General features: G+C 48.3%; 1 protein-coding gene across 6 annotated transcripts in view; it reads left to right on the top strand.

Moving 5' to 3' along the window:
- The window catches only part of LMO1 (LIM domain only 1), a 75,667-nt gene extending 67,639 nt beyond the window's left edge, over nt 1-8,028 (top strand). For all 6 annotated transcript variants that reach the window (XM_085581429.1, XM_021529497.3, XM_021529495.4 and 3 more), the window contains 2 exons: nt 2,163-2,288; nt 6,745-8,028. In XM_085581429.1, coding sequence (XP_085437555.1) covers nt 2,163-2,288; nt 6,745-6,850 — 232 coding nt within the window. In that variant the 3' untranslated portion in view covers nt 6,851-8,028. The remainder of the gene's footprint in view (nt 1-2,162; nt 2,289-6,744) is intronic.
- Nucleotides 8,029-12,442: the final 4,414 nt, after the last annotated feature.

A 12,442-nucleotide genomic window follows, 5' to 3' on the forward strand; every position in this document is an offset into this window, starting at 1 on the left:
AAATACATTTTTCATGTTTCTTAAGCTAACTGTTTAAATAGTTAAGTGAGCATCTGTCCAAATTTCCCCATCATTTCCATTTAGAAAAGTCTCCTATTTGAAGGCTGAAGAAAAGCACCTGCTTAACAATGCAAATGGTGCTGTCTGGGGCCCCTTTATTTTGTTTAATCTAGATTGAGCTCCACACAACTGTGATGCTAATGAATAATGGATATTTTATACTTGTGCATGTAGCAGTACTGGGCACAGAGCAAATCTAGGATTAACCTCCCAGTTTCCCTGCCTAATGCATTTGACTCATTTTTTTTGAGTTTGCTGTGACTTGGGTACTCTAAAAACGGATGTCTGGTTTTATGGGAAATGGGAAAATCCTGGCAAAAGCTGTCAGGCTTTGCTGTGCCCAAGTGGAAAGGGGCAGCTAGGCTGAGGAGGGGAGGGATGTCTGCAGTAATGGTTTGATTTGTAAGTGGGTGCTGAATGAGAGCCAGGGTCTTCCAGGGTGGAGACCTGGATGCTTTTCAGTGCCACATTTTTCCAGTCCAGTCTGCTGGTGTTAGGCAGCCAAGACCTGTGCCCAGCTGCCTCCCCTGCCTTGCCTTCCTGTGGGGACAGGAGCAAGAGGAGTCAGCTTGCAGAGGGAAAGGGATTGCTTTTTGCTGGTGCAAATTATACAGTTGGGATTTTGCTCTGCCTTTCAGCCTTCAGATGATGGAGTCACGGGGGAAGAAATTTTGGTACTCCCTTTGTGGATTTTGCGTCTTGCATGAGTGTTTCTGTTTTGGTTCCTGTGTTTAGCTCTGAAGGAAAACATAGTGCTGTTTCTTCATAGGAAGGCCTGGGATTTTCCAGCCAGGCCTAATGAAAGACCCCTGATACCACTTCTAAAGAAAAATAAGGGTGGGCTTTCTTACAGCTGGAGAGCGAACTGACTTCGGGAGCGCAGCGCTGTAGGAGGGTGGGAGAGTTGTGTTGGGAGGTTTCTATAACACTGCTGGGTGTTTTAATTCACAATTACTGGCCAGTAATAATTAGTATTGATTTGCCTGGCAAATTGCGGGTTTAGAAATTGGTTATAGATTTTCCTGATGCTTCTCATCTGCGCGTTGTGGAATCAGCCAGAACCGATGGCTTGAAACAAACCGCGAGCCCAGCTCTGTCCGCGGGCAGCAGCGCGTTGCGTGCACAGAGCTAATGGCCAGCAGGGATTGTACGTCTTGAGGCTCATCGCCCCCAAAATACATTTCTGTCGTCCTCTGGGCAAAGTGACTAACCACACGTGACCAGAGGCTGGGGTGAACCTTGGTTCTGCCAGCCCGTGGCTCAGTGCCCTGTGCCCCTGGCACACGGGGGGCTGCAGGCACACCTCGGGCAAGGGGGCCACGGGAAGGGTGCTGCAGTCGTGCTTGAGTCCCCCGGCAGGAGCTGCAATAGCAGCAGACATCTGGGGAGACAGATAGTGAAAGCCAAGATGAAAATGGCAAAGCTTCCAGTGCTGAAGGGCTGTCCTGGAGGGCGGGCAGCTGGAGTGGAACGGCTGAGCATGCTGTTCAGGCCGCTGTGGAAGGGCTTAGCTGGCTCCCAGGAGGAGGGAGGCACGGCCGGGGAGGAGGGCTTGCTCTCTGAGATGCCTGGTGAAATGCTGTGCACTCATTGCAAGAGAAGTTGTGCTCTTTCTTTTTAAGCAGCAGGTAAGTGAGGGTCTTCCTGAGCTCTGTTACAGCGCTGCCTGCCAGGATTGGCAAAGTTTGCAGGACTTCTGTGTCCTGCTGCCAGCCTGTCCCTCCGCCAGGCTGCGGCTAAGCAAGTCCTTGTGGAGCAGGATGGGCAGCTCCCAGCACCTACCCCAGTGCTGCAGAGAGGCAGATAGTTTTTGACTGAAATTTTGTGAGCCCCAAAATAGTGCTCCAAGTGTTTAATGCTTTTCTCCATTAGACAGCAAATTAGCCCTAGGCTCACAAACCAAATGAAGTTTCTTCTCGATGATTGGAGCCTGCTCACCAGGCATTTTTATCCCAAGTTCCTGCACGCTGGTTGGTCAGTGAAATGGAGACTGCAACTTCTATTTATTGGTGCAATACAGTATTTGATACTGCTAATTACACTTAATTAGTCCTTCCACCATTTAATTAAAATGGCTTCTAATGATTGTGCTTCTTTGGCAGGCTCTTTGGTACCACCGGGAATTGTGCTGCCTGCAGTAAACTGATCCCTGCCTTTGAGATGGTGATGAGGGCCAGAGATAATGTTTACCATTTGGACTGCTTTGCCTGTCAGCTCTGCAACCAGCGGTGAGGACACAGTTATTGTACACACAAACTAATTTATACCTTTGCCTGTGAAACAGGGGAAACGTTTGATGTACGCTGCCCATCTGGGCTTACAGCCTGGTGACAGGGCTGGGGCTGGGTTGCCAGGCTGACCTGGGGGATGCATGTAAGTACCTGTAGCCCTTTTACTGCAAATCCCCTTGGAGCTGGTAGGAGTTGGAGGGGCAAGAGGGAGGACACAGACACAGACTGTTCAGCTACTGCTAAATAAAACAAACCACTCCAGTGTCCTTTCAGGAGCTACCCTCTTTGCAGAAGGCAGATGATGGAGAATGGACCTCCTCTGGCAAACTGACATTATCTTGCTTAAGTCACATTTCTGACATGCTCAAAACTGGTGGTGGAAAGAAGTATAAAGAGAAGGGACAGGAAAGAGAAAAATACTCTAGCTAAGTGCTTTCCAACACTAGGAACAAATCCATTTAGTTGTTGTGTGGTGTAATCTTGAGTGGTGCTTATTTATTTCTGCTGGGTGGAAGATGGAAATCAGGGAGTATAATAAAGGGCCATGCACAGTGTATTCACTTGAACTACCTGTATCCACTTGAGTTTGGGAGGGCTTTGAAAACTCTTCCTAGCACCATGTGTTTTGATCATCATAGGCAGAATGGAAGCCCACAGAATCAGATGCTTTGTCACCTTTCGATGCATCCATCTGTCCATCCTTGTCTAAGATAGACTGGAACTGCTTGCAGTTCTTACTGCTTGCTTAGTCAGGCTGTAGTCCAAGGGCCAGGTCCAAGGGCTGTGCTGGTGTTCCTGCTCTGCATCTGTGGCTGTGAATCCCAAAGATGAAACTAGAATGCAATGCCTCATCCCGTGGGAAAGTATGAGAGAGATGACAGAACCTGTGGGAAGATGGAGAACCCAATTCTGTAAAAGTCAAGCTAAAATCCTGACTTAAAACATTCCTTGCTCAGTCTAGAAAACAGTCTCAGTGGGATCCGAGATGAAGCAGCCATACAGGCGTGTGAATGCAAACCTGAACTTGGGAGGTCCTGTCCGACTCCGCTCTCGCACGTCCGCCAGTGGCTCAGCCCTGGGGATGGAGTCGGTGTCAGCTGGCTGGGGAGGAGGCAGATGAGGTGGCTTTAGCCGCTGGCTCACTGGAGGCGGGCAGGTTTATTCAGGTACTAAAGTCCCATTAATGCTGTCGCAGCGTGGGTGGCAGTGCCGGGGCGGCAGTGACATCTAGTGGCTCCTGGCCTTGGGCTCTCTGCGGGAGCCACGCGGGATCTTCCAGTTGCCCAGTCTTGTTTGGTGACTCCTGAACCCTGAGCTGATCCCACCTCATCCCCCGAGATGCTCATTCCACTCTGCTGCAATCACCAGTGTTCTGGCATTTGTCTCCAGACTCGGGAGCGTGGCGGGTGCTGCCAGGCTCAGCCCTCAGGATCAGCTCTTTTCAGCCTCCTGATGATTCCCGGGCAGGAGAGGGCTGCTCCCAAACCCCACGTAGAACCTGGGGCTAGAGCATTATAAATGTCCTTTCAGGCTGTGGGCTGTGCAGTCAGGAGTGCTGGTTGGCCTTGGAGTCTGCAGGCTGAGTATCTCCCATCAAACCCCAACTTCACCCTTCTTCCCTCCCAGAAAATCCTAGTGCTGCCTAGTTCTCATTTTCAGTAATTTCTTTTAAATGTCACCCTTTATTTCAAAGGCTCCAAAGCACCTCTCTCGTTCCCTTCCCTCTTCAATTGCCAGCGTGGTCCCATTCTCCTTCAGACAACCTCCAGGCTTGTCACTGCCCAGCAGGAGAGTGCAGGTAACCCTCCATTCTGGCAGAGTTGTGCTGTGTTGCACAAGGGATTTGCTCAGTTTGTGAGAGGCTGAGTTGTTCTGGAAGAGGGACTATGTGTAGATTTTTGCTTTTGGCTGAGGTCAGAGTGCTGCCAGTTTTTATGACTTTCTCTGTGGAGATTTGGGCTTGAAGGGGCAGAATGGATGATCCTGTAACAGACAGCACTGGATGCTGAACTGAGAACAGTGAGATTAAGTAACCCTGAAGTTAAAACTGCAGAGGTAGATGCCAGCTCTGGTTTTGAATTGGAAACCTCACCGGAAATCCCATCCTGTTCCTCAGCTCTGGAAATATTTGATGGTGAAGACCTTTCCTCAGTTCTCTTCCAGCTTGCTTGCCCTTCTCTAGCTGGGCTCTGTATAGAGTGCTAAATCTATCACAGCAAAATCTCTAATATTTTTACCAAGTGTGCAATGTTTTCATCACTTTCATTCCCTAAAGCATCAGTTTTGCATCAAGTCCTGCATTACCCACTCATCCTGCCATGCTTTAAACTGTTCTAAAGTTGCCATGGTCAGCACAGTGTTGGATAAAAGCTGATCACTGCTGTGACTGGCCGATAGGTCAGTGTTACAAGGGTTGCAGGAAATCCAGCTGTTTCTCTTGCCATTATCTGAAGTGTGGGTTTGCTGGGAAGAAAATCACTCTTAGGGACTGGTACAGTAGGTTCAGCACCTATCTCACTGCTGCTGGTTGGAATTTGATCATCCAGATGGGCTCTGCAGCATCCCTGCTCTGAGCATGGGGCTGGCAGTGTGAAACTGGGCCTGAGGTCACCCTGTTAAATCCTTTGTCTCCAGTTGTGATGCATCAGCTAAAGAGATCCCAGTTTACTGGTGGGTTTGCAGGACTGGCAGGTAGAAACAGTTGCCCTTCCAGTGAATCAAAGCCTTCTCCCAAAACTTCATGTCACATGCCCTGTAGAGCATTTCAGTACCCACGTGCTGGTACACACCCCTACGCCTTCCACCTCCAAGATTCTCCAGCTCCTCCTTTGGCTCCTCTACACCCAAAACCAGGTCTGGCAAGAGACAGCTGTTGACGGTGCTGGTGGCAAGAGTAATTTTTGCATTTCTCTTCCTGGAGATTGATACGGCGCTTAAGGTGGGAATAAGTAGTGAAAAGCAAGCAGCTGTGTCTGTTATTTATTGTGAGTAAGCCTGCTCCTGGGGCAGGTGGTATTAAGGGGAGTGTGTGCAATACAGTTTTTACCATAAAAGCTGTTAGTTGAAATTAGGAATAATCTTTATCTTTTTAATATGCAGAAAAGGTTACATTTCAGAACCTACTAGAGCATGTGCCACAGAGGGAAGAAGATGGAAGGTTTTAGTGAAATCCTGTGAAGTGTGAACCAATGCCCAGTTCTCTCTGTACCAACTTGGCAAATTAATCAGCTTATTTGCAGGTGTCCAGTTGGAGAGAACTTGTGCCTGTGCTGGGCCTATAAAGAAGCTCTAAAATTATCAGTCCTGTTCTTTTAGCAGCAAATACTCAGTTTTCTAGAGATGCTCTGCCTGAAGGTGCCTGAGTTACAGATGATGAAAGCACTTTAGACAAGGGGTAGGCAGTGCCAAAACAGCCTGGGAGCGGGGGAAATGGGAATTTGAGGTCTGCTAAGTCTCCTGGGGATGGGGTCACCTCCAGTGATCTTCCTTCAAAGCCCTGTAGATATTTGGCCTTGCCAGAGGCTGGTACCTACCCCTTTCTCTCAGTGCAGAGCTGCCTTGAGGCACAGTGCCTGACCCAGGGTGTCTCTCTGCTTTAGGGTCCTGAGGCTGATTTCAGACCCAGCTCTTGGGGCAGCCTGTGCTCTGGTCTGTCATTGCCCTGCCAGTGTTATGGACAAAAACCAGCCCCTGAATTGGGTGCAGAGAACATTATTTGTTATCTTAAGAAGTAAAGATTAGCTTCTGATTCCTGAGCAAGCAGGCAGGGCGGAAAAAGCTATTGGCTGTCAATTCACACCTCTCCGATCTTATATGTGGAACTTTTTTGACCTTAATGGTCAAATAAAATTGTTAAATATCACAAGCTTCTCTGTCAACTTCAAGACAAACAGAACAATTTACATGGTATATAGAGAGCAGTGCCCTTCGCTCAATGAAGATAAAGGTTAGGAGTCCAGCCACCGAGAAATTTCTATTTATTGTTCAGCACTGTACACAAGGGGGTGAGGGAGGACTTAATAGCCAGTCCTTGCCTGGAAATTAGTGTAAATACTGCTCCACCCGAGGGAACTGTGGAAATGTGGATACCAGCAAAAACTTCAAATAGGCTCAGTGTGATATTGCCCGCTTGATTTCCTGGTTGGAGACCAACACCTCTCATCTGCAGGGACAAATCCCTGAACTGCTCCCAACCTCCTCCTGCAGCTGGCTCGGACCCTGCAGAGAGTGGGACCTGCTCCCCAAGCTGCTCCCTGTGGCTTGGAGCCAAGCACAGATGTGCCAGGGAAAGGGACAGCAAAACCCTGGGGTGGCAAGAGGCACTGGCAGAGCTGGAAATCAAACTCTGCTCACCAGAGTTGCCTTTGGACCCAAACTGCCTCAAATCCCCCCTTAGCCAGTTCTCACGTCTGTTCATGCTCACACCCACTAATCCTTTTTTTTTATCTTCCAGATTCTGTGTGGGAGACAAATTTTTCCTGAAGAACAACATGATCTTGTGTCAGATGGACTATGAGGAAGGGCAGCTGAACGGGAGCTTCGAGTCCCAGGTTCAATAACAGCCCCTGCTTCGCTGGAGCACTGTGGGATGGGCGCTTGGCCGCACGAGCAGCGAGGGCGTCTGTCAGCTTGCCTGCAATATTTTTTTAATTCTTGGTCCAGAGAGGACTATATACATTGTAGTACTTTTCCCCCCCAACACAAAGCAGTTACAATTTTAGATGTAGAGTTGTGCCTGCTTAGCTGAGCACTGCATTGCCTGTATGTTTGTGAGTTTTTGGGGTCTGGGGGAGGGCTCTGTACAGTCTGTTTTCTGTATATAAACTGGAACATTTATTTTATGAAAAATGTAATGCAATTTTATTACTGGTGTGAATTAAAAATTATGAATGTTTCCTGGTCATCTTTGCCGTGGTTTCTTCCCCCTGTGACAAAAGCCTGTATTTCCTGTGCTTTAGCTGAGCAGATTGTTGGAAACGTGTACATCTATCAGAGCAGAAGAAGGTTCTGTCATAATAACTGGGGGAAATGCTGCTGCAGGGTTGTGGAGACTTCCATCCAACCACCTGTACAATGGGGGGTAATGAGCTGGGGGCAGGTGTGGCTGGGAACCGTCGGCATCGCTGGCAGGGCTGCTGGGCTGTGCTGGGCTGCTGGCTGAGAGGCTCCTTGTGGATTCAGACGGAGCACTGCCACGGAATCCCTGCTGGCTGCCTGATCCAGTGCCTCCAGTCTGTGCTGCGAGGAACAGGCTCCCTGCAGCCCTGCCAACAGGTGCCTGGGCATTGATCAGAATATTAATTTCAAGGCTTTGCTAGGCAGGGGGATTTTCCCATGGGGCATCACTTGTCCAGGTCAGAGCTGCTGCGAGAGCTGATGTCAGGGCTGGGACGTGAGCAGGCGCTGATGCAGCAGATCCCTGCTCCCAGCCCTTTTTGCTTACTCGGTGCCAGGTGCTTTGACCTCCCACAAAATAAAAGCGATCAGATTTGAAGCATCTCCCTGAGAAAAAATTCTGAACTCTGTTCCTGCTGCGATGCTTTGTGCAATGATTTTCAAGGTTATGCAATTCATGTGCAACCCACTGGACTGTATCAAACACATTTCTTTGTATAGTGAGTGTCACTTTAATATAGTGCACCAGTAGCTGTAAAGGATGGCTGCAATTCTATTTATTTTGTCTTCTTGCTTTTTCTTAGATTTACCCTCCTTTCCTTTAATAAATAGACACCAAGTACTTTTTTTCTGATGTGACTTAATTGGTTGCTGGTCCTGGGTCGCTTGTGTGTGTTCTCTGAATTGCAAATGCCAGATGCAGTGCAGCTTGGTGCTGCTCTGCCTGTTGCATGAAATGCTTTTATGTACACCTGTGCTGAATAATGGCTAAGCAGAAGCAAATACCACCAGATACTTAGCATGTTTCAAAATAACACCCGTCATCTAGAGCTACCTCAGACATGTGGATTGATTGAGTGATTTTTCTTCACAAACAGATGTTTTGGGTTGGGAGACCCAGTATAAAATGTGTAGCCTCGTCCCTTTTTATTCCCATAAACGTGGAATAGCAATTAAAGAGCCACTTAGAGCTGCCTATGGATATGTGGTATTTAAACTGCTGTTCTGTTTTAGTGCTTTTTGGGGTGGAGGGAGGTTGTCTTTTGAGAAACTGTAGAGTTGATGCTCTTTTTGTAGAGGCTATTGGAGGCAGCCACCCTGGGGCTATGGAAGGAGCAGCTTGTTGCCCAAATGTTTCCATTCCTTGCTTTGAAATGGGCTGCCAGACAGCCCCCTGCCCCTGCCTGTGCTCTGGATTGATGGATCCCTGCCTGCTTGCCTGCCCATGGGATTTGCTGCAATTCAGCACACAGGGGCACGATGGCAGGGCAAGGCTGCTGTCCTGTGGGGATGAAGGGAGCAGTAAAACCAAACCAAAGCCACTCACCAAACAAGCTGGAGGGGCTGTTAATTTTCAATTCAGATTCTTAAGGAGAGTTTTGGTACCAGTTTAAAAACTGAGTCCCTCAGAGAAAGGTACCTTAGTTACACCATGGGCTATGACTCAGGAGCAGTGGCTTCCCATTGCCTCCCTCCACTTGCCCTTGCTGTGAAATGCAGGCACTGCTCCCCTGCTGGAGCACAAGAGCTTAATTTCTGATGGGCAGCCCTCTGATTTGTCATCATTGCTGTGGATTTGATTCGTGATACCTTAGGTGGAATTTGTTGGCTCATGCAAAAGCCCCAGCTAGAGGCCAGGTGGATGGGAGGAAAGCCTGGGGCAGGACACAATTTCTCAGTGCTGAATGGGGTGGGGCAAATATCCAATTGTCTTATATTTAAAAAAGCAAAAATACAAGGGAGAAACATTGCAGCATCCCTCTTTTCTGTGTCTGCTGCATGCCATAGCCCATGCCCCAAACGGCATTGGAGGTGGGACACCTTTAAAAATAAAAATCCCAGGAGGGCAATGCAATCATGAATTCTTGTCTGAATGCTGCAAATTTGCTTAATAGAAACAAGGGCTGGAGTGCAGACCTGCTCTTGAATAATTGCTTCCACTCTATGGAGCAGAGCACAGAAACCTTTTGATGGTGTTATAGTCATCACTTGGCATAAATATTCATTCAAGGAATCAGAGCAGAGTAAATGGCATTTTAGCTGCTAATAATTTAGTATTAGCAGATAGCCTTTTTACTGCTAAAGATAACCACTGCTTAATCAGTTTAGTGACCACTGGCATATAGTATGACATTTAAGCCTGTGCCTCAGTCCCTGTGTTGAGGACACGGCTGCTGGTGACCCCTCTGCCCAAGCCTCTATCGTTCCCAATGTCAGCCCCAGCTGCCAACTGCACTCACTGGCTTTAACTTCTCTATTATCTGCCATTTGCCTCCTTATCTTAGATCAAAGAGGAATTTTAAGTTCATACTGCGGATGTTAAAATCTAGGATCTTCTGTCTCTTTCTCTTTTTGTGGTTGGGGCTAATGGTTGATCACAGCACAGTCTGATTTTGAGATTAAAAAACAAGCCAGTGTTTAAAGGCAATCAAAATCTTAGGCTTCGCCTCCATTCATCTTTAATGCTGGTGTAATTGCTGCATAGTTCTGGCTCTTCCTGCAGACTTAATTTATTTTATTTTTGGAGCATGCCCCTGTCTGTCAGAGGGATGTTATACTTCCCTGAGCAGCATTAGCGCTATTGAGCACTCCGCCACCGGCAATCCAGCTCACCCCATTTCATATCTTGCCAAACAAGTTAATCTAATATTAACAGCGGTTTGTTACCTCGTTGTTAGCTTAATTTACTTTACAAGAAATGCTAGATTTGCATTTCATCCCTCTGTCACTGGCTTGTGAACCGCGCTTCCCAAGGCCAAGAAGGGATGGCTCACGTGCTCGGCGCCTGTCCCTCGGCACGGCACTGCCACACAGGGGAGGGGACCATCACCCCCACCAGGCATCTTCCCTAATTGGCATGGGGGGATGTGGGGAGCTGGGAGGAGGATTTCCAAAGCCACAGAGCAGGTCCTGGAAATGCAATATCAAGAGTAGCACAAATGCTGCCGCTGCTCTTCCAGTAATAGAGCTGAGTCGTAGACAGCAGCTTTCCCTGGCGGCAAACATATACAGTAAATGTCTTTAGTATGGAAATCAGCAGACGTATGGGCACGGGGGCAGACGTCTGCAGCACCAACAGATTCCTCAGGCTTTCAGGGAGAGCTCCCACACCAACCCCTGCCACGCCCCAGGGACTCACCCAGGTCTGTCTGTCCATCAGCACAGTGAGGGCCCTGCACTTCACTTCCAAATCGCTGGGGTGGGGAGCTGTGAGCAAAACCCTCCAAGCAATCATTCAAAAGCCACTTCCCCAAATGATCCAGCAGCCCCATGGAGCAGTGCCAGCTGATGTGCTGGGTGGGTAGCGGGATGGGGCTGGGGATGCCCCACGGGGTGATGTCAATGATCCGGTACCTGGGGCTGTCCCAGCTCGGTCAGGGAATGTGGAGCTGTGGGAGGTGGAAATGGCTTTCCAGTGAACGTTTCTGACTTCATTGTTCATGAGCTCACTCTGAGTCCCACTGCTAAACCCTGTCCTTGTTTATGGGCCCTGGCCTCCCACCTCCTCCAGCAGCTGCTGCCTTCCACAGCTTAAAGGAAGGGAATGCCCCTGCCTGGGTGTCTTGCTCTGGTTTTAATAGCAAAATGATGAAGAGTGCCAAGGGCAACTCTGGCCAGGCTGAGACATTTGGCAGGGCAGTTTTGTGGTGCTGAAGGTTTTTAGTGAAGGTCTGAGAGAAAGCAGGGCTGGAAGGACCAAACCCAGAGTAACAGCAGGGAACAGAAAGGTGGAATGAAGTAGGGGATCAGCTGTAGATGAAAGTACCAAATATTGGGTGATTTTTGTGATCGATTGGAGGGCAAGTGCCCAAAACAGAGCAGTTTTGCCATAGAAGCACTATGAAGACCCTCATAAGTGATGTAAACAGTGGAAGTGTAAATATAAATGTACATCCAGCCTCTACTGCTGAGTGGCCACATGAACCTGAAGCTGCAGGAGCTTCCTGGAAGGAATGTTTTGCTGCTAACTTAAATTATTTGAGGAGAGGAAGAAGGTGCTTCCTGCTGTCTGCCTGAAGGGGAGCAGAGGGACCAGCTGCTGTTTTAGTCCTTGATAATAACACTGCTGGAAAGAAATGTTGCTAATGCAACCTGGGCTTTTATGGGTGATTTTACTTAGAAAATTACCTTGAGAATAGCTTTATTATTACTGAATAGAATCAGGCATTTTCTTAAAGGTCTTGACATCCCTGCAGAAACTAGAAAATTGTGATTTTATTTAATGAAAATATTGTTGTTCAAAACCTATTTCACTCTAGGGCTTAACCTTCAGGCCCATGTGCTCCCCACCAGTGGAAAAGCATCAATTTCCTCTGGTCTGCCTCTCCCTCTGCAGTTCACATGGGCTTTTTCACTCCCAAAATTCTTCCCTATGCACTTTGCCATCCATGTCTATCCCATTTGGAGTTACATATAAGCCTTTTAGTGGTAATACAGTGGCCATCAGTGCTGCTCAGAAATGGGTTGCCACCCTCCAAGGACAAACCCTGGTGACAGCCACCCTGGAAGCTGCTGGATCACTCTTCACCTCTTGGGATTCTATCACAGTGATGACTCCTCAAGCCCTGCCCTCCAGTTGGTGCCTCAAGGGCAGTGGATGTTCAAAACACCACCCAGGGTGTCCCTGTCCCCATCCTCTAGCAGAGCTATAGATGGGGCCCCAGTCTTCAAGAATGGCTTTTCAGTAAGTCTGTTATTTAACCTAAGTAACTCCTTTCATGGTCAGTGCTCAGTTCAGAAGGAGGGACTTCTGTTTGCAGTTTGCTTTTCTGAGAAGAGCGTATCTTTGTCATAATTTAGGGGTTTTTTTAATTATTATTTCTTAAAATTCTTGCTGAACAGAGCCCAGAGATGCAGTGAAGCATCTTGCCTTGGCAGCACACACAGTGCAGTCACAGCAGCCCTGGGGGGCTGAGGCAATGACCTCTGCCAGAGGAGGAGGAGGAGGAAAACTGCCCCAAAGTCTCAGCTGGAATGCAAAGGTTCAGGACACAACATCCTCCAGAGCAGGGTTCCTTGCCTTTGCACCTCAGAGG

Source organism: Lonchura striata, chromosome 5 (assembly GCF_050655825.1).
Source record: "Lonchura striata isolate lonStrDom1 chromosome 5, ASM5065582v1, whole genome shotgun sequence".
In the NCBI taxonomy this organism is placed as follows: domain Eukaryota; kingdom Metazoa; phylum Chordata; class Aves; order Passeriformes; family Estrildidae; genus Lonchura; species Lonchura striata.